At 38.9% G+C, this 25,569-nt stretch overlaps 1 protein-coding gene across 1 annotated transcript in view; it reads left to right on the top strand.

Annotated features, from left to right (window-relative positions):
* Positions 1-25,569, top strand: part of SDK1 (sidekick cell adhesion molecule 1) — a 422,287-nt gene that overhangs the window by 250,088 nt on the left and 146,630 nt on the right. Inside the window, exons 7-9 of the mRNA XM_062613568.1 lie at positions 11,006-11,117; positions 11,993-12,183; positions 19,737-19,820. Coding sequence (XP_062469552.1) covers positions 11,006-11,117; positions 11,993-12,183; positions 19,737-19,820 — 387 coding nt within the window. The remainder of the gene's footprint in view (positions 1-11,005; positions 11,118-11,992; positions 12,184-19,736; positions 19,821-25,569) is intronic.

Raw genomic sequence — 25,569 nt, 5'->3', positions numbered from 1 at the left:
AAGGGAAAGCTGCACTTTATTTAGAAGAACATCTGTGCTATAAAGAGAAAGAAAAATTCTTTCTTTTGATAGGAAAATATTTCTTTGGATTCTGAGCTCTGCTGTGAGTGCTTTTTGCCCTGCTTTTTTTATTTTACAGTACTCTAAATATATAAATGAAATTTTATTTGCTTCTGAATCTGTGTGACCTGAACAACTCTAATTTCATGAAGGATTGTATCCCTTTATGAAGCAAAGTGGAGAAAAGTAGCATGTTATGGTCAGGGGATGGAGAACTTTAGACCATATGGAGTGGACCTGAGGCCCCTGATAACCTATTTCTCAAAATATTATTCTGATAAATCACTCCATATGTTTGGTTGAGTTAGCTGTTGGAAGACAGCTGGGGGGGATCTTCTCGTTTTTCAGATCTGCTCTCTTTGTGTAAAGACTTGGAAACAGCAGACCTTTGGGAGCAAGGTAGCAATCTGGATCCCAAAACATGCTTCTTGTAGATAAATATATATATAAATAGAATGCAGCAATAGTTGACCTTGAGCTTAAAATGTTGCTCAGTGAGTGCATGTTGGTTTGGTGCACTTCAGTAACAAACCTGATTATTTAGTTCAATGTTATAAATATCTTCTACAAAGTGCTCTCCTTTAAGCCTTTATAAATTGTAGTGCCCAGGATCTGAGTACCAGCTTTTAAATTTGGTTGTTTGGCTTTTTTTTTCCCTTTTAACATTCAAATGATGTTTATATATAACAAATTTTAATCCCTGTTCTTAGAGTGGATTTTCTGGAGAAAGCTTTGATCCACACTTGGCTTATCCGGTAACTGTAACAATGTGCTCACATGACTTTGACTGAGTGTCTCTTACTACACTCTTTAGATCACAATGGCCAATTTGGTGGCCTGTGCACCTTTACTAGCACCAAACGTCTATGACACAAAAGCCTTTCCTTTTATTGTGAAGAACAGATCAACTGTGGGGCACTTTCAGCTTTGTCTTTTGCCTTTTCTAAGTGAGGGCAGGTCTAAATTCTTCGATCTTTCAGGAAGACCACAGATCCTTAAACAAGCAGCCAGGTGTGGTAGATAGCCAGGACTACGGAAATCCGATAATACTGATTATTTTAATGGATTTGCCAAGTATCTAAAACCTAATAAAATCTCCAACTTTAGTATTAATTTTAACTTTATCAGGACTGTTTGTCAGATGATCAGTATATATGTGCGTCTGCTTCAAATGTACTGCACCACGATTATCAGGTTCATTTAAAAGATGCTACACAGAAATCAATCTCAGAAACTCGCATATGATCAATTGTGCGTATTTGTTTTATGCTCTACAGAGCATAGTTAATCTTAAATCTTCCCTGTGAAAACAGTGCTTCGGTTATTGTTGTGGTAAAATAAATTCTTGAAGGCATTTCTTAAATAATTTCCCCTGAAGTCACTGCAGATGCTCTTACTTAAGTCTGGTGAAGGATAGATGAGAATTATGTGGGTTTCTTCCTTTTCTCTCTTTTTCTTTGTTTACCACCCTTCATTTCTAAGTAGAAAAGTGTTTAAGCCTGTTACAAGTAGGGGAAGCAGCAAGTAGATTGTCAATGGTTTGTGCCAAAGGAGTTAAGAACTGCTTTTATTAATAAAAAAATGAAGCCACATATGAAGATGCATTTGAAAACAGAAGGCAGCATTTTATTGTCTTCCGTTCCTCTTTCTTTGTTGCTGCTTGACAGTAAACTAGAATCTGCTGGTGAGAATTGCAGCATCTGAAATAGCAGCAGTTCTCTGATTCCTGTAACACAGCCATGTCCTTAGCTCAACTTTCCTTCTATATTTCTTCTCTCTGCTCTTGTCTCACCACTGAATTTTGCATTTCTGGACATTATGATTAACTGACAGCTCTATTTTATTTAGCATCCAGTTTCTGCTGTGAGAGTTTACTTTTATTAAGAAAGCAAGCAGTACATACCAGGTATGTGAAGGGCAGAGCTGAGATGTTACACGTTCATTTTTGGCCTCAGCAGAAGATGACTCTTGCTGTCTGCTGCAGAAGCCCCTGCAACCACTGCCAGATCCCTCAAACCTGTTTCTTCATTCTAGATGCATGCCTGTTTAAATTTGAAAGGATGCTTCACTTGCAATGCACTAAAGCACATCATAAAAATATATAGCCTCTTAAAAATCACTTCCACCGATGAGTCATTGCAAAATCTTTGTAAACATGAATGTGTTTTGGATCATACTCCTAAAACCCCACAGCCCCTGGATGCTGGCTGCAGAGGCTCTGTGCTCTACCTGTTGCCTCTCACACCACTTTGAAGCTGACTCTGAGACTAATAGATTCCACTGATAGACCATGGATATTTTTTCCCTCCTTTTAACTGCTCTTGATTAAGATTACACACTCTATCCACTTATAGAGCCAATATTAAAGCTATCTGGTGAATTGAAAGCCACCTGAGTGTTCTTTAGTTAGAATAGCTTGAGGCTATATATTTTTTTCATGTTAAAAGCTCTAATGATGTGCTGGATGATAAGTTTTTAGGCAGAAAGAAACCCCTCACTGTGCATGGGGGAAGGTCAGGTCAGTGACAGAGACAGAACTTCCAAATTGCTCTTTTTGCAGAAGGAGTTGCAAGAAGGGAATTTCAGAGTGTCAGAGCAGAAATATGGTCTGCTTTTGAGTTTAGCTGCTGAATCATCACAGGGAGCTGTTTAACCAAGTGGTGGCTTAATTTCCTTAAAACTACATGGGACCACACTAGAAATTTATTTTTGAAGTAGTCCTAAAATACAAAGTGAGTTTGTAGACCTCAGGTAGTATAAAAGAGGAGGAAGAAGTGTTTTATTGAAGGCTTACCCCACTAAATGTAGACATTGCTGTGTTATCTGCATTAATGGCCTGTAGGAAAAGGCCAAAATCAGGAAAAACAGCCACATCTCCCATCCGTGTCCCAGTCTGTGGAGCAGAACTGGTGAGAGATAAGCTGGAGAGACTGTGTCACCATGAACCCTCTGGCCGTGATGCCTCTCCTTGGGCACTGCATTATTCCTTGCTTATGGAAATATATGTTTTCTGTTTGTAAATCAACTGTACTTAGGCCCCTATCTCTCATTATGCCCAGGAACAGACCCTAAAAACTCCCTAAAAGGTTCCAGAAGCTTTTTAGCTTGCATTTTAGGCTTTGTCCTATCTGATAAAATATATAAAGCTGCTCTTTGCTGTAGTATCTGCACACAAAAGTGTCTAAGTTGTCTTGTGGATAGAGTTGAGTTCTCCAGTAGGCTTTCCCTAGGGCTGAAACTAACACCTCTTGCAGTCTGTGTGAAAGTGCTTACAAAGAGGGGAAAAAGCTGTTTCTGTATTATTTGTTTAAAATTTGGAAACATTTATAGTGCGATTCTGGCTTTTTGTGTTTTTACTCTTGCTCCTATCCTTTTTTTTTTTGCATATATTGCAGTGAATCCTTTCAAACTTGTCAGACAAGAAAAGTTTGGCTTGTTTAGCTGAGTAAAATTAAGACTGTGAAGGAGCATGATTGTTTTCTATAAATACGTTAGGATGGAAACATCACAGAGGGAGAAAATAGCTATTTAAGCTAAAGGACAGCTTTGGCAGAAGAACAAATGGGGTACATTGGCATGAATACATTTAAGCTAGAAATTAGGAGTGTTTTTAACAGATTGAAAAAGAAAGCTCTAGGAAACTTTCCAACCAGAAAAGCGGTGGTAAAAAACCTCAGTATTTTTATCATGGGCCCCTGTACATTCAAAATGGGATTGCATGATGGGATGTCAGAGACACAGGGAACTAGCCTGACCCAGCAGGTGCTTCTAGTCCTCTGCTCCAAACAGTTAGCAGGGTGCTCCATACATAAAATATTTTCTTGCCAATATTTTGCATGGTTAATACGTATTTTCTATTTTCATCAAATCACAGAATGGTTTGGGTTGGAAGAGACCTTAAAGACCATCTAGTACCAACCCCCTGCCACAGGCGGGGATATCTTCCTCTAGAGCAGGTTCTCCAAGCCCTGTCCAACCTGGCCTTGAATACTGCCAGGGATGGGGCAGCCATAGCTTCTCTGGGCACCCTGTGCCAGCGTCTCACCACCCTCATTGTGAGAATTTCTTCCTAATGTCTAATCTCAGTCTCCTCTCTGTCAGTTTAAAGCCATTCTCCCTTGTTGTCACTACAGACCCTTGTAAAAAGCCCCTCTCGATTTCTTGTTGGCTCCTTTAGGCAATGGAAGCTCCTTTAAAGTCTCACTGGAGCCTTCTCTCAGTTGGTCTTCATAATAGAGGTGCTCCAGCGCCTTAGAGCATCTTCAAGGCCTCCTCTGAACTCACTCCAACAGGTCCACATCCTTCTTGTGTTGGGTACCCAGAGCTGGACTTAGGACTCCAGGTGGGATCTCACAAGAGTGGAGTAGAGGGGGAGACTAATCTCTCTCAACCTGCTTTTCACACTTCTCCTTTAAGGCTCTGTTTCTGTAATATATACCTACTTAAATTAGGAATATATTTTCATTCTCTTCAAACCAACCATCAAGTACCTGAAGTTCAGTGTGCTTTGCACTGCTTGCAGAACTGCAAGCCTGACTGGGTAAATCACACATTTTATAGGTTAATTTATTTGGGTAACTTTATTTTTCAAAGGTAAATGCATCAGAAGTTCTGTTGTAACAGATAGGCCTATCACACAGGCTCAGAAGGGGCGGATAGAAAAGGAAGGAGTGCAGATTTCAGGCACTGCTTTATGACATGGGTGATTCAGCCAAGATTAATTCATGCAAGGCTTCCTTGACAGTTGTCGATGACATGTTTTCTAATTGCTTCTCTTTACCATATCCCCCCCTCATACACTGGGTGGTTAATCTGCGATCCACTTCCTGGATTTTGTTTTGATTTTTATGATTTTATTCATACCCTATCCTACCCCTTTTATTTTACTTTCAGGGGGAACAAATCGTGTTTGATCTGATATGGACAAAGCTTAGTCACACCAACAAGAGTATATTGAGTCAATAAATGTAACTGACCTAGATCATCCCTTGTTTCGCTTGTATTATGTTTTGTAAACCCTTTCCATATCTAATGTTTTATTCATATGTCATGATGTCTGATGTCTGGATCAAGATGAGGACTTACTTGCTGCGATTGATTGAAACAACTAGGCCATTTTCCTTATAAACATGATCCACAAAGCTAAGTTTTTATGTTGTTGCTTATTTATTTTTTTGAGTCTAGTTTCTCATAGGTTCAAGATCAGAAATTATGATAATACATACATGTTTGAGAAGTCTTGACATATCCTCGGGTACTGAAAATTCATTACACCAACTCTGTACCGTTGCATTGCTAATTATTTTATAAATACATAGTTTTGACTCAAAAAAACTCCATGTGGAGTTTTAATGTTATTCATCAAACTAAACAAATATGACCAAGAATCCTCCCAAGATCTCTGTTATTTTTATGTCTATAAATGTGAGCAGAGACCTGCACAGTTACACAGTAATGCACAACAGCATCACTGTTTTCTTCTTCTTCAAAATGAATGCAGTCCTTGCTAGAATAAAAGTGGAAAAAATGAAATGGTGACTTTTTATTATCTTAATACTCTTTTACTGTATAATCTCTTAATAATCACACTAATAACTAGGGAACAGAGAGAAATGCCATGTTTTAAGATGGAATTTTATGATTGAGAAATCCACTTTTTTCATTATTTTCATAATGCCTCTTTATTGTGCCTGCAGGTGGTTGTCAATTTTGCTAGTCTGTTGATCAGGCTTCAGTTCCTGTGGTGTGCCTTTTACTGCAAAGGGGAGGGGAAATTAATCTATTATTGATCAGGATCCAATTCCCATTGTGCATGTGGTACTGGAAAGGGAAAGGGGCATTAATCCATTATGGGTTGATAATCCAAATCATCTGCAGGTTGTATCTGGGAAAAGTGAAATCTATTCCAATAGATAGTTTGTATTTGTAAGGACTTTTTATTCCCTCAAGTGATCTCGAGATACCGTCTGATTGTCATTTCTCCTCTTTTCTCATATTCTGTGGTACAGAGGCAGAGATTGCATATTGATGCCACAAAGTTGAACTATTTATGTGTAATATTCTTTGCTATTTGTATTGGACTCCTATCTCACATTCTGCTTTTTCTAATATAGGTATCTATAATTTGGTAACATGAAGCTTTGCATGTAGCCTGCATAGTAATTGCAAAGGCATTTCTGAGTACTGTGCAAGTCTGAAAGCCTATAGGAAGTTTATGCTGAAGGTTTTCTAATCTTTTTCTCCCAGGATAACTTATAAATGGTTTCAAAGTTCTGTTAAAGTATTCAATTTCTCCATTACCTTGAGGGTAGCATACTGGTGATCCTTCTGTGAAATGTTTTTCTCTCATAGACAAATTTCATAATATGAAGAAGTAAATCCATTTTTTGGTTGCTGATTCCTGTGGGTTTTGAAAACAGAACACTGATAAGTAACTGCAGTAGTAACCAACACTAGCAGTCAACATCGCATCCCAGGCTCTACCCCATACTAAGTAAATGAAGGGTATCTTGGCGATGATTATTTGGGCAACCCTCCCTCCTCTTGCTCATGGTCAACTTGTTTGTAGTAAGTGTCCTTGGAGGGTTGGGACCTATAAGCCAGCCTCAAAAATAAGACTTGTTGTGTTTTTCAAGTCTGAGCTCAATCTATTGCTTCTTTTCAAGAGAGAAACAATTTCTCTCACCTTCTATTTAGTCTGGTTTGTCTCATATCTCTCTGAGATGTATTTTAGTATTCATTGAAGGAATATTCTTAATATTCTGCACTGCAAACACACGTATAGATAAACTTGGCACACCATAATGTAAAATCTGAGAAAGGACCTAATGTTTACACATTTCTGAAGGGAAGAGCACCTTTTGTATCTTCAGTCATACGGCCTGAGAGACATTTCATTACTGTTGGGAAAATCAAGCACTCAAATGGTTTTGATAGAGTCTATGATCTTTATAAATGGTAAATTATAATATTTTAAATTCTCCATACCTCACAAGGCAATATGTGTAGAGAGATAAAAACACTGTCTTTTCAGAGATGATAGGGCAGTCTGCTTAATTATTGTAGTTAAATAACAGATAAGAAATTCTACAGCTCATCAGTATTAAAAAAATCTGTGTAACAGACCACCTGGGATGGGGTTCATTCTTGGTTAGGTGGGAAGGTGAAGTTCCTTGTGATCCTGTATTGGCATTGTGCAGTTACACACAGAGGCTGGTGATAAAACCAACCAGACTGTGTGAGAAGTGTTCACTCTTTCCCTCTTCCCTCAGTATATCTGTGCTTTGTGCAGGATTGCAGATTCTTGAATTCCAGAGTCTAGAGAGGAGTTAATATTTAGCAGCTGCTTCATGAGGAGCTGGGGAGGGGAACCACTGAGAAACCTGCAAGGTCAGCTCCCTCCCCTTGTGAGTCTCTGGGGTTAAAATAACCAACCCTCAAAGGCTGGCTGTGCTGGGCCTGAAGGCACTTGAGTTATTGGGCCCTAGTACACACTGGTAATAATTAAGACAGTGTTTAATAAGAAGGTCTCGAAGTAAAGGGAAGATTGGAAATACTGTCAGTGCTGTGGCTAAAATAGAATGCAAAATAAAGCAGAATGTGCTGGTTTTTGGAGAAAAGTCCCTGTTTGGATTAGGACTCTTGCCTGCAGCAGTCCTTCTGTCCAGCCATCTATTAAGGACTGGAATCAGGATTAAGAGCACATGCCTTAAGTGTCCTTCCGTGCTGTTCAGCCTTGTCTCTGCAGCTTCCTACAAGCTCCCCACATGCTTATTGTGTCTAATAGCAAGGCATCCCTTGGCTGCAGTAGTGGGGTGTTTTTTCCTTAAAGTTGCTTTGCTTTCTTGGCTGAAAGAAGGGGTTCAAAAAGCAGACAGGAAGGAATGATCTTTTCTCACAGAAAACATAGAGTATGGGGGGGAATGGTGGTCCTGTGTTAGCAAATTACTGTCACTATAACTGTGTTCTTGTATGCATTTGTATTGCTCTCCCATTTCAGTGTCTTTGACAAATATTTTCTTCAGAGAAGCTGAAGCTCAATCATTAAATAAAGGATAAATGGGCAGTTGAGCAGTTCTTAAATAATGTGAAACGTCTGGGATGGCAAGGGGGGGAAATGGCTGGTGACAAATGCAGAGAAGCTGCCTGAGGGAGAGGAGAAACAGGTGGTGAAAAGCCAGAAGAAAACAGCAGAGACCTAGAAAACTGGGATGAGAAAAAGTCTAAGGAAGTTAAAAAAGGAACAGTGATGAGGAGACAAAAAAAAATCAGTTGTTTTCTACTAAGGATTTTTCAAATAAAATGCCTGTTTACCAACAACGACATTCTGCATTGTACTTCAGTGTAACACCATGTCAGTGTAGTGAGTTAAGAGGTGTAGGGGAAGGATAGGGTGGCTTTATTGACAGGCAGGATAAGAAACCTGGAAAGTCTGGCTAATTTTTCTTTATCTGATAATTTGAAATAGCTCTCTGCCTTCCATGGCCAGACTGAAATCTAATTTGCTGCGTCACATCATCAAAACGAAATCACAGTGTTGCTCCTTATCTCTATTAGGAGGCTGGCTGCTCTGATATTCCAACCTGTGGATTTCTTACAAAGGATGAAGTTCTTAAAGGTGGAAACACAGATCCCACATTTACTGCCTTATTGAGATTTTTACTCTAAAGTAAAACTAAATCATCCTTTGATATTTTGATCAGCCACAAAACAAAGCTGCAAACTGTGGGAATGTCCCTGTTGAGCTTTATTTGGCAAAACAGGGGCCAGAGGGAATTATGGCAAGTGGTTTCTTTATGCTGCAAAGGGAAACTGTCTTTGAATATGAATATACATGCTGCCTATGTACTGTTATGTAATAGTTTGAAATTTTGTTGTTCTGTACATGCTTGTACATCTGCAGCTGACCTTTGTAGGTATATTACTTAGAATCCAAGCAGCAACCATTTTGAGGAGCCCTGTGTCACATCTGTATTCCATCACTTGCTCAAAAGCTTTATCAACAGCCTGCTTTTAATAGATTTGTTTCAGGGATGGTAAAAAAATTAACAAGAATCTAAATAAAGTATGTGCATATTTTATGGTCAGTAAGAAAGTTAAATAAAACTCACATTTTCCTGGTTGCAGGCAGTGCACTGCTATTGCCCCTGCTTATCTACTCGATGCACAATGAGCCACTCTCATATGGTGAACTCACAGAGGTTACAGCAAAGCTGGCTTCTCCGGCTGGTTACAGTGGGGTTAGGCCATTCTTCAAGGGAGCTTATAAGTCAAAGAAGTGGCTTTCCTCTTTTCCAGATGGAGATAAGAAATGCTTACTGCCAAATTAGTAAATTGGTTGTTGATCTTTTAGCATTTCCTGTTGTAAACCTTCATCTTGTGCAGAAGTAGTGGTGACCAGTAATGCTGAGGTTATTTCCTCTTATCAGTAATAAGCTACTAATCTGATTACTGCTTGTTTTCTATTTTTTCAAGTACTATCTGGAAAATTCCTGCCATGAATATCTCTTGAAACACCATGGAAATCTTCATAGAAAATAAATTTGCTACCTTACAGCATCATATTCCCAGGAATGTTGTTGGGCAGAAGTAAAATCTACTACAACTTTTTTTTTTTTTGAGATCCCATGCATGTTCTATGTCGATGCCGTGTCAGGTCAACAAAGTATATTTATGGGAAGAAATAAGCATGTGCTTACCACTTCCTTAGGTACTATTCTTGGATGCTTGAATTTATCCAGAAGTGTGGATGGTATTAAAATTTTAAACTTGTGCTGCATGCTGTCATCTCCCATAGTCACTATTTGCCATCAATTACAAAAACAGCAGTAGGTAAAAATTTTGTCATTCAGTAAGTCAGAAATCTGCTAATCTTGAACTCTGAGCCCTGTTACCAAAACCTCTGTCTATCCAGAGTGAAATTGAAAGTCAAATAGCTTTTGGTGTGCTGGGCAAAAGAAAAGCAAAGTATATCCTATCCATTTTGTATTATTTAGGGAATTATCTTAAACGTCAGGGTTCATGCCTTGCATTTGACTTTTTCCCATTCTGCTTAATGGGCATGGGTTAGCCTCCTTTACAGAAAACATCTGATGACCTCGCTTGCTTTTCCATCAGTTTAGTTTTATTTTCATTCCTTTTCCCTATAATTTGTTTATTAGATTCTGGATTCTTTAGAGAATTTTATTACTCTGTTATTCAAGCTAAAAAATAGCTAATTTTTCTTTCCCAAATGAGTTGCTTGAAGCAAAGTACCTATGAATGCATGGGTATTTTAATTCACTTACTAAATGTATACAGAGAAAATTTACAAGCAGATTTTTTACCATTTTTAAGTGTCTCCTGACTGTTGCATAAGCTAAATTATTTACAGTATGATGCCTCACAAAAGAGTAGCAGATTTGGGTTATTTACTTTCCTGATAAGAAAAAGGGATTGAAGTTGCTGTGATATGCTGCTTTGTTAATTTTATATTTGTTCCCCAGTGTGTAAAATCTTTTTAAAGAACAAACATGAGTATTGGCAGGCTCTTTTGAAATGGTGTGGAAGTGGCAAGATTAAACAAAACATGAAAAGGTCTTAAAAATATAAGTCAGCAAGTGTTTGATAAAAATAAAAGTGCTCAACAATAGAAAACCTTTAGGATGCTTAATTTATTTGCTCTCTATTTGAGAATGGCCCCTGCACTCCATCTGGGTGTAGTTCGTGTGAGTTATGTGTTTTGAGTGATCCTGAGCTGGGTATACTGAAACAGTGTGTTTGTACAGTTAATGAAAGCCATTGAAAGTGGTCATGCTGAAGATCTCCCCTGAATGAGGAAATTAAAATCCAGGGTGAGACTGAAGAGTGAAATTTGCAGCTGTGTTGCTTGATAAGATCCTTTCTATGGAACCCATCAGTTTGCAGATGTATGGGGTCTTCACAAGGTTTGTTTCTGCCCATGCAGGTGCCACAGACCCATCTGACACGGTGGCTCCCGTCATTGTAATCCCTCCCCAGAATACCAGCATCGTCGCAGGGAGCAGTGAAGTGACACTGGAGTGTGTGGCCAATGCAAGGTATTGTAAAAGCCACAGAGGGGTTATAAGGAGCTAATTTTAATGCACTGTCTCTGTTGGAGAAGGACATAGAAAGTTGTTTTCTTTTTTTGTTGTTTTTAATTTAATATTCAAACCAGAATTCTTGCTCTTCAAAGTCACTTTATGAATAATCTTGTTTGTCCAACATTACTGAATTAAACATACTGATTTTTCTGGCCAAATAAGGATATATAGAGAGCTTATGTTAAAGGTTAATATTTCAGCTGTATTGCCTATTGACATGGAAGGTGATATTGTTGAACAGTCTGAGCTCCTTAGTAAATAAATTAGTGAGGATCGGCTATGAAGTAATTTATTAGACACTCATTTTACAGTGATTATTCCTCAACTGTTCATAATGCACTGTAATAATAGAGTTCACAGCATTCTTCCTATGTTTCCATCTAGCTGGCCTTGAATAACATTAAATTCCAGTGGAAGTAAAGGGTTGAGGTCCTTGGATGATGATAAGACCAACTGATTCACTTTCTCCTATGAGGGCAGAGATGTTCTTGATATGAGTAATATTGTTTTGGTAATTGAGTTATAATGAAAGCACTTTCCATGCAGCTGATTTCCATAGCACTATTTACTCCTTTTGCTTAGAGAAATCAAATTATTAGCACTTAAGTTCTGTTGCTGTATCAATTATCTGTACTTGCCTAATGCCACTTGCATAGTCTGTAATCTTCGTGTACAAGTTATATATGAATTCACTGCTTAATAGTGAACCTCAGGGACAGTGGAAACAGAGAAGTTTTGTATTTTGGATGTAACTGCAGCAAGGTTATTCTGTAATATATATGTTGTATTGTTGAATTCTTAGTTTTGTTTGTGTGTTTAAACCTTGGCAGACCTCTGGAGAGACTAAGCATGACCTGGAAGAGAAATGGAATAAAAATAACCAGTGGCATTAGCAGTTTTGGGAGACGACTCACTATCACCAACCCGACCTCTGCTGATGTGGGGGTTTACTTCTGTGAAGCAAAATTGAGAGACAGCACAGAGGAGCCAGCAAGAGCAAAAGCCTTCCTTTCTATAATGGGTAATTCTCAAGGCAATGTGTTTTTTTAGCAAAACAGTCTCTGGACTAGAGGTATAATAGGAAATAGAATTGATATCTTAATATTTCATTGATCTTACATTTGAACCTTTCTTCAGAGAACAGAACAAAGGAGGTGAAGGAGGGTTATCTTCCAAATTAATTCAGCTGCTCTTCCCCATGAATATAAATTCATCAAATAGATTTTTTTAAATACCGATGTGATTCTGTGAATCCCCTGTGAAACTATACTTTTAATCAGAACTTGGGGAAATACAATAGGAAAATCCTTATCGGGCAGCTTCCATCTTGGCTTTTAGATGCATTAAATCCTGATTAACTCCCAGCTTGCTTACACCTAGTTTTACTATGTCAAGTACCTGTATTTCCGAAAGAAGCCTTTTAGGTCTGTTCCAAGTGCCAGTCAGGGGGCTTAAGGATGTTTCTGAGCACCTAGACAGGCAGATATCATTAGTGAGGTAACAAATGGAAAAAGGAAATGCCATTAAAATCAGTGCTACACGCTAGACCTTCAACTCCAAAGGAATCTTTGGACGTAACATGTTTAAAGGGACACTGATGCCTTTTCACTGCCTGTTTCCACCGTCACGACTGTGCTGGAGTTTTGTTGTAGCAAGGAGGTTGTCGTTTGGTAAAGGTTGTTACTATGTATGTCATATCCTGATATAAGAATGCAAATCAGCACACTGCACACAGTGCAGTTTTTTAGGACTTTTAAAATAAAAGAGATGTTTTAGAATAGAGGCCTTTAGATGTTTTAAGCCAGAGCTGATCATGTAAAGTCTGGCTTTTACCTAACAGTCCCAAAAATAACTGTGCAACTGTCCTGGAAAGGTTATTACTCTGGCAGTGATACAAGTTCTTGGTGTTGATCAGAATTCATGCACATGCATTTCTGTAGTGCCCTGCAGAGGGAATTCAGCATGCAATTCTCTAGATTCTTTTAGCCTTGTGAAAACAGTTTTAAAGACTGCTGTATGGTCTCTATTATAGTAGCTCATGCTAAATGAGAAAACGGCTCTTCTCTCTCTTTAAAGCACTGTTCCAGGCTCATTCATAGCACTGTGTGTCTGTTATATTTATTATCTACTAGATGAAGCTTGGTTCCAGTCTTTTTCTTTGTACTTTGGTTCTTAGAATTATTACCTCGTGGCTTCTCTTTCCTTTAAGGAGCAAAGACTTATTTCACTTATTTACGGTTTTTGTTTAAACTCTTATTCACAGGATTTTACTGTAACTAGTTTAATTTTGCTTCTGTGCTCTCAGAACCAGTCTAATGCGATACTTAAAGCAGCCTCTTGATTAATGTAAAAGATTCTTTAATACAGTTACAATAAAACTGAGAAACAATCATCAGGGAATCATTAATCTCGCAGTGCTGCCTTTCTTTTAGTAGCTTACCTGCTCTCTTATTTTTAAATGTTTTATTTATTTCTTATCCGGTTTTAGGGGCTGTCAGGGAATAAAGTTATGAAAAGGCCTGTAGATAAGAACAAGCAGATGAAAGAAAGCAGAAACAAATTGGTTACCAATTACTTTTATTTCTTTCTGATGGAACAAGACACTTCAGTTGCAGGTGTTTACTCAATGTGTCAGCAAAGCCTGATAGATTTCTTTATTTATGAGTTTCTTAAGCTGCAGGATGGATCTCTAATTCTAAACAGGAAGGCAAATCAAAGGATTAGTAGTTAATGCATAACTTATATTCTGCCTTAGAATTCTTGACTGTATCTGGCTGTTGTTTAATTAGTCAAGGGACGGGTTCTAGAGGAAAGATTCAAACCTGAGGATTTTTGCAGTGTATCCCTCAATAGTCTATTGGAGTAGTACTTACAGAGAATCAAGTATTCTTGTCCATTTGCATGCATAAAATATTTGTAGTGTGTACATGTTGATAGTGACCTGATAATGAGCTGTACTTTTGCGGTGAATAACACAGTGTGGACTTAATAAGGGGTCTGACTAACAGAAGAAGGAAATTACGTTAATAGAAGAGGTTTTTTTTCAAAGTCATTGGGAGAAATCAAGTACAGACCCTCAATAGTATGGTAATGTGAACTTCTGTGGATTACTAGAGAAAAATATTTTGCTGTGTACAGGTAGAATAGGAGTCGTGATAAAAAGATGCATTAAAGGTATTACAAATACTGAGTTAATGAAAGCTTTTTTAAAAAATGTATCAGTTCTTGCCTTTCCCAGCTAAGAGGAGTCATGCAGTGGGCTTAGATGGTGACAAGAGCTTTATCAGAAGACAGTGGAACTTAGTACAAGGGCATGTACTCAGTTCAAACTATTATCTGTGACCTGCAATATTATCTCTGAAGCTTTTTCTGACTATTCGTGAGAGTACATCTTGATTTGTAAATCAGCATTACAATAACATTTGAAAAATCTGAATCTGTAATATAATAGAGTAGCATTGCAGAAGGAAGAAGAAAATACTCGTGTTGCACTGCAGCTTTCTTCTGACTGTGGCAAAGAGCTTTCTGACATCTTCATATTGTTCCAGCAAAGATAAACTGAGGTGGTTCCAAACCTTGGTTTTATTAGCTGCAGTTGCTATAAATTTTTAAAGGGTAGCATGTTCTTCACTTGGCAGAGTAACAGTTTGGGAAAGATTTGTTGCAGATTAGATAAGAGCACATTTGTTTTATCACTAACAGTTTGAAGATTAAGTAATTTAAGGAGTCTTCTCATGAACAAACCAATTTGAAAACTGAGCTAATCTTAAATTCTTCTGCTTCAGTTCTGCAAGTTCTGTTAGCGACAAATTGCAATAGTAATTTTTTTTTTAAGTGACTGTTCTATGGGAAATTATGAATTTTAGGAGTTTAAGAAAATGAAGAATGAAACCTTTCCACTACATGAAATCCATACTGCTATTTAAATCAGATGCAGTCAGAAAGTAAAGTCTGAATAAAATGGGGACAAAAACTATTAGGAAGAATAGGATGGTATGATGAGGTTGTACAGAACAGAGTGCTAAAGCCTGTCTGAAGGCTCCCTCCCAGCTTCTTGTGCCTCTCCTCGCTGGCAGAGCATGGGAAACTGGAAAGTCCTTGATCGAGGTAAGCGCTACTGAGCAACAAGTAAACATCAGTACATTATCAGTGTTATTTCGTACTAAATCACTGGCACAGTACTGTACCAGGCACTAGGAAGAAAATTACCTCAATCCCAGCTGAAAGCAGGACAATTAATTTATGGTAATGCTGGGGAAAGGCTTCCATTTTTAATGCTCAACTTTCCTCTAAAACATGCAGGCCTGAATTTCTGAGTGATGCAGGAATTTCAGCTTTGGAGAAGTCCCTGGGGCTTTCTCTGTTCTTTCTGACTTTCATTTATGTATCTGGGATTAGGTCACACATCTCCAGTGCAGCTTGAAGGGTATGTAATGGATGCTGACTGCTATCTTTTGAATGTTAAAATCGGTGACCATGTAACTCTGCGTGGGGGAAGTTAGAAATGTATCAAATTTTGCAGGCTCCCAAGGGTTTTACAGAGAGGCTATCTTTTCAGTGATGCCTGTAGTGCAGAACCCCCCTGAAACCCTCAACAACTATTAAAAGCATACATTTATATTCAAATATTCTTTTTCCCCTTTGCCTGTTCTTGACCCTTTAGTTAAGATCAAACACCAATACAATAGAGTATCTGTTTCTTTCAGTCTAGTAGGCGATGTGACCTCTCTCATTGCATAGCATGCTGCACTGCCAGCAGCATGAACTCAGTATAATGGGTCCTTTCCTATTCTGACTATTGTCATTCTACAATTTCAAAAAAATTTGAATGTTTGACCTGATTCCAACAGACTACTGTCATTCCTCGAAATTGCAGTGTCTGGGGGCTTGTGTCTGGCATGTTATATAGCTTGGAAGACATTGTAATTTCACCACACATACTAAATTTCAACACATGATTATTGCCTACAACAATAAATGTTCAAATTCATACTGTGTGATTCAAAGCAAGCCTTATAAATATGCAATAAAGTCATATATGCAGACAGCCAGAATGCCCCTTCAGAATGCCATCTGACCCCTGTAAATATTGCTGTGCTTTTATGGCCTCTTTCTGATAGGTATTCACCAGGTGGTGCATCACCCAAACTGAGATACCCTGAATTTTTCACTTGCAATTCATGCTGGGCTACAGGCCCTCAGGCACACACTTGATGTGCAGATGATAGATCTGACTCATCTGAGAAGAGAGAAGCCTAGATTTCAGTTGTCTACCACCTGTAACTAGAGCTGTTTCTTCCACAGCCTGAGTTCTGTTGAAGCCTCACTGCAAAGGACCCTTCTGAGCATCCATGCTCTAGAATAAGACACATGCATGTGGAAAAGCAGCAGAGCTTGCTTGGAAATCAGTGTTTCATTTCCCTTAAAGCCCTAAGAGTATACCTGCTGTGATTCTCTCATTCCTCAAATCACCAAGCCTAATTTTCCATTTATATTAGACTTGGGATGCCACAGAAATTAGGTCCACATGGTATTCTAGAGATTCCAGAATTCTCTTATGAATTAGCCTTGTCTTCCCACCTAGGCTTATTTCTATCTCCAGGCAGCAGAAGCAGGTAGTAAACAATCAGTAAATTGTAGCGTTGCTTCTGGAAGGTTTTCTGTGTATGTGCTTATCACACAAGAATTATATCCAACTCTTCTATGTGCAGTTGTTGCCTCAGCCTCTTGACCCTTCTGTATCAATTGTAGCATTTGGCAGGGCTTCCAGCTGCTGGAACGGCTGTGAGAATTGAGTTCAGCAAGCTTTAGTGTAAGGGAAAAGGTGGGTCTGTGCTTGATGAAGACTGGAAATTGTATCTGTTGGCACATCTGTTGGACCCTGAAAGTCCTCTGGGAGCTGTCTCTGGCCGTTAGATTGCATCTTTCTGCTGCTTCTGCTCTTTTTCTGTCTCTTCTGCTAACATTTCTCCCCTGCTTCTTTCAAAAAAGCTGATGTGACTTTTCCTTTTATAACATTACATTCCGTTTGCTAAATGACAGCTGTCACTGACTTCAAGTTCCTTGTCAGGTAATTCATTGCTCACCTAAGCATCTCTTAATGTAGTAAGTTTCTTCGGGGGTGGCAGAACAGCCTTTACGGGATTTAAAGGAAGGAGCACAGATTGTAGGAGAGGATTTTGAGAGAGACACTGGGAAAAAAGACTGTATAAATATGCCAAGTATAACTGCAGAAACAGTGTGCAACAGCAGCAGTGGTCATGAAACCACTAGCATCTTTGAGGTCACATCAAGTGCTTTGCAGCTGGACTGCAGGCCCATGTTGAAGATAAATCTGCAATTTCACCACTGCTGTGAGAATATGTTGCTGATCTAGGAGAAAGTTTGGGAGCTGATAGTTGAAGGTTGCCTGTTAAGGTCAAAGTGCCTTACAAAAGGGAGAGTGGAAGATGTGCAGTCAAAGGCCTCCATAAAAGGAGAAAAATACACTTGAATCTCACTGACTGAACAGACATCCATAGAATAAGCCCAAAGTTAGAAGTGAATGTCTGGATGTAGCGTATGTGTCTGGATGCTGCCTTGATCCTGTGCTGCTGTGGCCACCTTTCACCTTTGCCTCGCCTGATGATCAGATTAAACTGCCATAGAACGAAAGATTGAACTTTTATTTTGAGAGATGGGCAGATGGACACTTTCCCTTGTGTCCAGGACAGATACATATATAAGCAAGGGCACTAGGCTAAAAGTCTGAAAATGAAAAAGATAACATTCTGAAAAGTGGAGCGCAAGGAAAATATCAGGCAAGGCTCGGAGGATGGTGTGAGAAGAAAGGGTGTACTCAGAGCTAAACATGGACTGAGATGAATTACAGAGGATTCAGCAACTTAGTTGATCAAACATGTCAAATTGTGCCATCAGTGAATTGCAATTAAACGTTCAGCTTTTCAATTTGTTGTTTAGACTAACGCATGAGATCATATGCAATAAATCACAACTTACTATGCATGTTTATTAATAGCTTTATATTCAGGCTGCAAGGATCAATAATGTTAACACATGTATATTATTAGAATATAATAAATCAGGGAGGTTGTTTTATTGGTTTTGCTGGGTAAATGAGTATTCCAGGCTATTCTGCAACCTCCCCTCCTCCTCTGCGCAGGATGTTTAAGACTTATATTGACTGACTTTATTTGGGATGGATACAGAATCGTAATAACCACTGGTGCTCAAGACCCCTGTCTATACACTCCAGCAAGTATTTTACTGTAGTTAGTGGGAAGAAGGGCTAGGAAAGGGCGTTTTGTGTTCTAATCTGATGCTTACTGATGTGTACCTGCTGGCATGTCACGTCATCCCTGTGAGATGGTAGCAACACTTGCTATATGCAGGTGGTAACAGGAGAAATAAGATTTTGCAGGGTGAAATTACGTGATTTTGATTTTATTTAAGAAAATATTAATGTCCTATCAATAATACAAACTGCACGTCTGGTTTTCAGACATGTCTGGTGAAGAGATTTGAAAGAAGGTCAGCTCAGATGACCTTGGATCTCATTATAGCGTACTATGTTTTTTCAAACATACTCGATTTCCTTAAAACTGAAAATCTGAGTAACTTGTTCTCACAAGCTACTTATTATTGTCTTTTCTGTATTTTCTAAAACTTACAAGTAAGTTTGTCTACACTACAATAGAACTCTAGTTATAATCAAATAAAATACTTCTAAAAACAGTGCTCAGATGATAATTGCATTGAACAGACTATGACAGCTTTTAGTTACCATGATAATTACTGCAACCTTAATGCCTGTGGGACTTTGACATGATGCTCTTCAATTTTATGCTGCATAGAAGAAAGAGTTACATGACAGCATACTCTACAGTTTCTGAAATCTTGTCTTTCTTTAATTAAATGTCTAATATCTTTTCTTTAGTCCTAATGATAAAGTGTGGATTTTTATTATTATTACTAGAACTTCAATTAAAGCATTAAATCTGTTTGCTTTCAAGAAATAAAACAGTTGAGAAGAATTTTTTTTAATCATGCTGCACTTGTCCTCTGGTGCCAGCTTCCTGACATGCTATGGTACTTTATTTGACATGCTTCATGCCTTCAAGAGGTGGAATTTAGTTCAGACACTGAAGCAAACTATCCTATAAAATGGTGTGTTGTAAAAATAAACCTTTATAAACCTCTTGGGAAGGCCTTTCTGAACAAAGAATTAAAATCTTCCATGATTCAGGCCTATAAAATGAAAAGTAGCCCCTGCTCTGAGTATTAAGTTGCAGTGCAAACCCCTAAATCTTATCTTACATTGACCTGACTCTCTGGAATTCCATGTAGCAAAAAATGGTTGGCTTTTTTTTTATGATACTTTTACTACTGAAAATAATCCCTCCAAATAGAGACGAACTTAGAGACACTGAGACTAGAAACTAGTCTGTTTGCAACACACTATTAAATGCAATATGTGGGGGGGGTTTATAGGATGAATATCTTTAAATCAATGGCAGTTTTTCATTTTGCTGTGACTTTGCTTGTTTACTCCTGTTTGCTTTCCCTGTTCTAAAGAACCACCGTATTTTACCGCTGAACCTGAGAGTGTGATTTTGGCTGAAGCGGAGAAAGACATGGACATCCTGTGCCAGGCAATGGGTGAGTGTGCATTGGTGTTCCATCTTGGATATCTATAATACATGTATGTATATCCAGTACTGAAGAAAGCATCTTATAGAAACATTTAATGTTTGAAGGCTTCTGCCTTGTTGCTTATCATCGCAGAGCCCGGGTACAAGGGAGAAGGATGGACTCTGCCCTTGGAAAATTGGACAGTCTTTGTAGTTCGCTTCACACAAGTAATGCTGGCACATTCATGTCTGTCTGTTGGGCAGGGCAACTCCTGCTCCTTTCCCTCTGGTAGCCTGCCTTTGCTGCTTAGCTGTCACTATATAATAGGCATCATTCTCGTGAGCCAGAATACCGGCTGAGGTGAAAGTGTGGTTATGGAACCCATCATTTGCAATGTAAGCAGTATTGTCAACAGTTCAAATGCTCTTTTTTCTAAACATTATGGAACTTTCATCCAAATAGAAATGTCAGTAACTGTACCATTTAAATGTAGTTAAGAATCCCGCAGGAGGTCTATAATAGGCAGCTTTTAATTGACAGGTTTTAATAACATAAAAGGCTTCAAGTGTCTGGAATTCCACCTAAAACAAAGTGGATTTTAAGATTCAGTTCCGGAGAAATAGAAGCATCTCCTGTTTTAGCACTCTGGTGAGACAGGAGACATCTTGTGATCAGAGCACGTCTGCCTATGGCACCAAATTGCTTCATGGCTTTGGCAAGTGACTGACGTTCCTGTTGTCTCACTCTCCCCAAAGCTGAGTTTAACAATCAATACACATAAAAGTGTCATGAGATCCTTAGGTAGAAAGTACACAACCTTGATTAAAGGCACACTCAAACCTAACTTAAGAGCTTGTTTGGATGGGTTCCTTCTCCGATCAGTGCCAATAAAGTTATTTGTTATGCGATTATAATATTTCCACTGTGATTTAAGCATTTTTTTAATGCTTTATGTAGGAAAGACCCAACGCTGCTTTTCTAGATGGAAGCCTTGCAAGCAGTGTGATAAGCAAACGTGTGTGTAAGGGTGCTCTGGCTGACTTAGGATTTCAGAAGCCTTTGATCAGATTCTTATGAAAATGAAGCTATGAGGTTATAAGAGACACGGTACCGTTTTACTGATGTGAACAGCTCCGGAGAGGCGGCCTTCAGCACTGCAGCGTGGGGGAAACGCAGAGCCCAGGAGTCTCGTTCCTGAGGGACCGGAGGCACGGAGCAGCCCCAGGGCGCCCTCAGGACCCTGACAGGGAGCGCGAGCGGCCCCGAGGGCGGGAGCGGCGCGTGGCGCCTCAGGGACTTTGGGCGGGAAGCCTGAGGTAAACTCAGTCCCTGGTCAGAAAGAAAGGGGCAAAAGGATGGCGGCCGCTCGGCAGCAAGCAAAGGAAACGTTTTCTGCTGGCCTTAAAGGGCGTGGTGACCCGGGCAGAGCTCCCTCATAACCGTGTAGCTGCCCGGAAATAAAAAGTATTTAGAAAAAAACAAAATTTATGGCAGAAAAATCCAGTAAGCACTGTTAAAGAGAGCTGTGTGTATGCAACCTCTGGCTCAGGAAATAGCTGAAGCACAGGTTAGTGGAGCTGAGAACGTGGAAATAGCATTCTGTCCTTGGGCTACTCTTGAGTTTTGTGCCTGAGCATCCAAGGCAGGAGGATTCCAAAGAATGTAACTAGCTAGACATTTATTCTGTGTGTCACCAAGCTCTTGTTTCAGCCTGCATTATGACAAATATACTGTCGTTTTTTCTGATGGGAAAAGATATCTCAAGTAGCAGAATTAAATCTAAGTGTCGTATCGTTAGAGAAATTGAGTTAAAAAGCATTTTTGAGATATTTTTGTTTCAGTGCTGCACAGCTATTTGGTGAATCTCTGGACTGTCTCACTGTCACTGAAAAGCCCTACCAGCTGTCTCAGATATCTTTCATTATTACAACAAAAACCCCCTAAACCTGGAAGGATTGGGAAGAGAAGAGGTTGATTTCTAACTCTTTCTTCTACCCTAACTCTGAGCAGTTTAGTTCCCAAGGGAATTAATAGGGACCTCACAAGATGGGGTCTTACTGGAGATAGCAGCCTTCCAGTATCTGAAGGGGGCCTATAAGGATGCTGGGGCGGAACTCATCATTAGGGACTGTAGTGAGAGGACAAGGGGTAACGAGTTAAAACTTAAACAGGGGAAGTTTAGAGTGGATATAAGGAGGAAGTTCTTTACTGTAAAGGTGGTGAGGCACTGGAATGAGTTGCCCAGGGAAGCTGTGAATGCTCCATCCCTGGCAGTGTTCAAGGCCAGGCCGGACAGAGCCTTGGGTGCCATGGTTTAGTGTGAGGTGTCCCTGCCCATGGCAGGGGGGTTGGAACTGAATGATCTTAAGGTCCTTTCCAACCCAAACCATTCTATGATTCTATATAGGAACCCTTACTAGACAAAAAAAACATTTATTGCTGCTGAACTCTTCTAGCGCACATCCAATTTGCTGATGAATGTGGTGCAGGAGCATGGAAACCTGCTATTTTGCTAAGTATCTGTAACACAGACTTACAAGGGGCAGGTGCTAATGTTAATATAGAGTTTTGATCCATTATTACCCAAATATGGCAGTTGCCAGCATTTAAAAAGAGGGTAAATGAAGGTGGCTGCCTGCCTGCTCTGAGCTAGGAGCTATAATAAAGTACATGGGGAACTGCAAAGCTGCCCTGTACCTTTGCTACAAATAGGAAGATAGATTGTATTTCCCCAGCCCCATCAAGTTCTGTGCGCAAAGACCATTTGCCAAGTCTTGGTGCACTTTGAATGTGTGAGAGACAGATTAATTCCACAGTATAAGCAGAGATTAACTGTAAATAAAATTGCAACTTGCACAGACTAGCTTTATGCTTCCCTGTAATGGAGTTCTAGTGTATCAGGCTGCACGGTAACCACGCTCTGCTGTATATCTCTCAGCAGCTGCTGATGCTGCCTGCATTTTCAATGGCTTTCCTTTGAATGCTTTTTCTTATTTGCTTGTAGAAAGTTTAGAGCTGCAGGCAGCGGTGGTGGTGTCTAGGGAGAATAGTTAATTGGACTTTAGTTCTACCTGTTTAGACAAGAAGATGCAAAGATGCTTCGGGGATTCCCCAGTAGCCCACCGGGATCTAGAGAAGGCCATAAAGAATAAATAACAAAAATGACAAAGTGAATATTTCAAGTCTTTTATCCAGTTTCTTAAGTAAGTTCAATTTGGCAGATGGGAAAACTGAGCCTCAGATTGCATAAATCATTTGTCGAAGGTTAGTGAGAAAGTGGCAGAGCCAGCACCAGAGTCTAAGGTTCCTGCCTTGCCTTCTCCTCCATAACGCTAGATTGATTTGTCTGTGAGTAAAAGAATAGTGCTGCATACATGCTGAGAAATAAGCTTATTTTATTTGTTACTAGTCTTTTAGACCACTCTAATCTCTCAAAATAGTAAGGTGGGATTGATGCTGCCTGGGTAGAAAAGTGTAGTCCAAAAGATCTTTAAAGTATTTTCTTCTGTTCATATTTTTTTTACTAGAAGTGTTTAGAAAGGAAAAGAAACAAAATGCTTTTGGCAGTGTGGGGAGAAGAAAGGCTGTGGGTAGGAGAGCGGGGGAAGAAAGGAAGCTGATTTGAATCATTCTTACAGCCAAAGAGGTAGCAAAGTGATAAAACACGTATAACTTGGAAGACAAATATCTCTGGGAAGATCACTACAGCCCAAATGAATGCTGCTGACAGGCATCAGAGTGCTTAGATAAGATCCTATTATTCGACTCATAACTTTGAGTAGGGGAAGATATCTGTAACTGAAATACAGAAAAATAGAGATGGTAATATTCGGTTTGTCAGCTGAGTTGGTGATAGGAAGGTGATTATAGGATTAGAAGGTTTGCCAATACTGTTAGTAGAATGGGATTTATGGAATGACACCAGTGTTAAAGGTTCGAGGGTACTGAATGCAGGATTTCATTATTTCCTAGGTGCCTATCAAGGCTAATGTGTGCGAAAATGGAGTTGCTATTATTTAAACTTAAAATCATTTCCAGGCTTCTCAGCATCAGGAGAACTATTGCATTTTGCATCATCTGTTTCTTCATTACTCAGTGATAATTTGTATTTGCCCAGGAGGATTTTCAGGAGATGAATAACACTCTCACCGAGAATTCTGAACATTCAAATTTACGCTAATTCTGTATATGGGCTGTTGTATGAAATTTAAATTATGCCTATTGCAAGCATACACTACATCTATCTTCTGTCAGGCAGTGCATTCTATGTAGTGGATTTCTTCCTGAGATGATTACCTTCAGGATTATGAGTACATTTTATTTTATCAGCAGAACAAAAGCATCAGAGGTGATTGCAGTAAATTATACGTGTTTATGAAAGTAACAGGAGCAATTCAGTGTTGATTTTCAGTCCTCCCATACATTGTTTGTACTTTCTCTCTAGGAGTTTGTATAGCTTTTATCTGTATAATAAGTACACTGAGAGAAAATATGAATGAAAGTATAATGCAATAGTATTTAACTTAAGGATTTTTAAGATTATAAGGGTGATAATATAGATCTTCCCATAGTGCTTTCACTGTGAGAATCCTTAAGTCATTGCCTACATTACAGTAAAATTCATTGTCTGCAGACACTCAGTTCATCAGTGACATCCCATCCTTAATACTTCTGTGATACCTGGCTTTTTTCTGTTTAGGCAAATTGCAGTCATCCATGAATTTAAGTCCATAGTGCCTTCCCTTATTACAAGGGAATGTGAAGCTCTGAGGTTTTAAGTGAGAAGTATTCAAAAATACCTACCAATTGTGAAAATGCTGTGTTTGGAGCTGAGATAACTTAAATCAGTTTGATACCCTTGTGATCCTGTGATTATCTAATCACAAAATATATGCTTCACTTCAGATCCCTGCATAGGGCCCTCAGCATTTGATCAGTTAAGGATTTCTGGGATGTAAAGATAAAACATTGTCTGATAAGAAGAGTGGGATGGGAACATCTGTGTTTGACTGTCCTAGGCCACAACATCTCTTGAAGAAAAGATAATCCTACACTGTTTATATATACTGAATTTACAGCCACTTCATCCCAGCTGACTGGGATATAACTGCAGCAAAAATATGTGTAAAATAACTGTGTCAGGGTTTGTAGAACATGCACATGAAAGAAAACAGGAATAAATGGAACTGCAAGTGATGTTTAGGGTACAATTTTTGTTTCTCCTAATTTCTGCATTTGTCAAATAACAGGTGAAGCTTGAGAATGAATAAAAATTAAAATAATTTAAAGCTGTCCCATTGTTGGCAACATGCTCTTTGTACATCAGCTTGAACTAAGCTGCCAAATTAGGGCTTAGATACAGCCATGTGAGCACTTAATTTTTTATGTGTAATTTGCCATTTCCTTTTTATTTTGACATCTTCATTACAGTAGCACAGAGAAATCTTATTTGGGATGGAAAAGTCTTACAGAATCGCTGCATTGCCATGCAGCTGCTGTTTAAGTAGCATGATTCTGGCTTTCAACATGAAATTGCTGTAAATCTTATTTTGTAGTAGCATGAAATATGATTGGGTGAAGAAAGTAATTTGATAACATGTTTTCTCAACATTCCCCCTTTCACTGTTTGCTGGTTTTATTCCCACATGTTCTGCAGTGTATTGTTACCATTGATAATGAAAGATGCAGCCTCCTTTTATCAAAAGCAGCTTGTAAAAATATAAATAATTGGTGCAGAAGGGATATGACTACAACAGTGCTAGGTATTTTGAATACC

The sequence above is a fragment of the Pezoporus occidentalis genome, unplaced genomic scaffold, assembly GCF_034315485.1.
Source record: "Pezoporus occidentalis ecotype Australia unplaced genomic scaffold, CSIRO_AGI_Poc_V1 ctg169, whole genome shotgun sequence".
NCBI lineage: Eukaryota > Metazoa > Chordata > Aves > Psittaciformes > Psittacidae > Pezoporus > Pezoporus occidentalis.
This window is presented reverse-complemented; position numbering and strand designations above follow the sequence as displayed.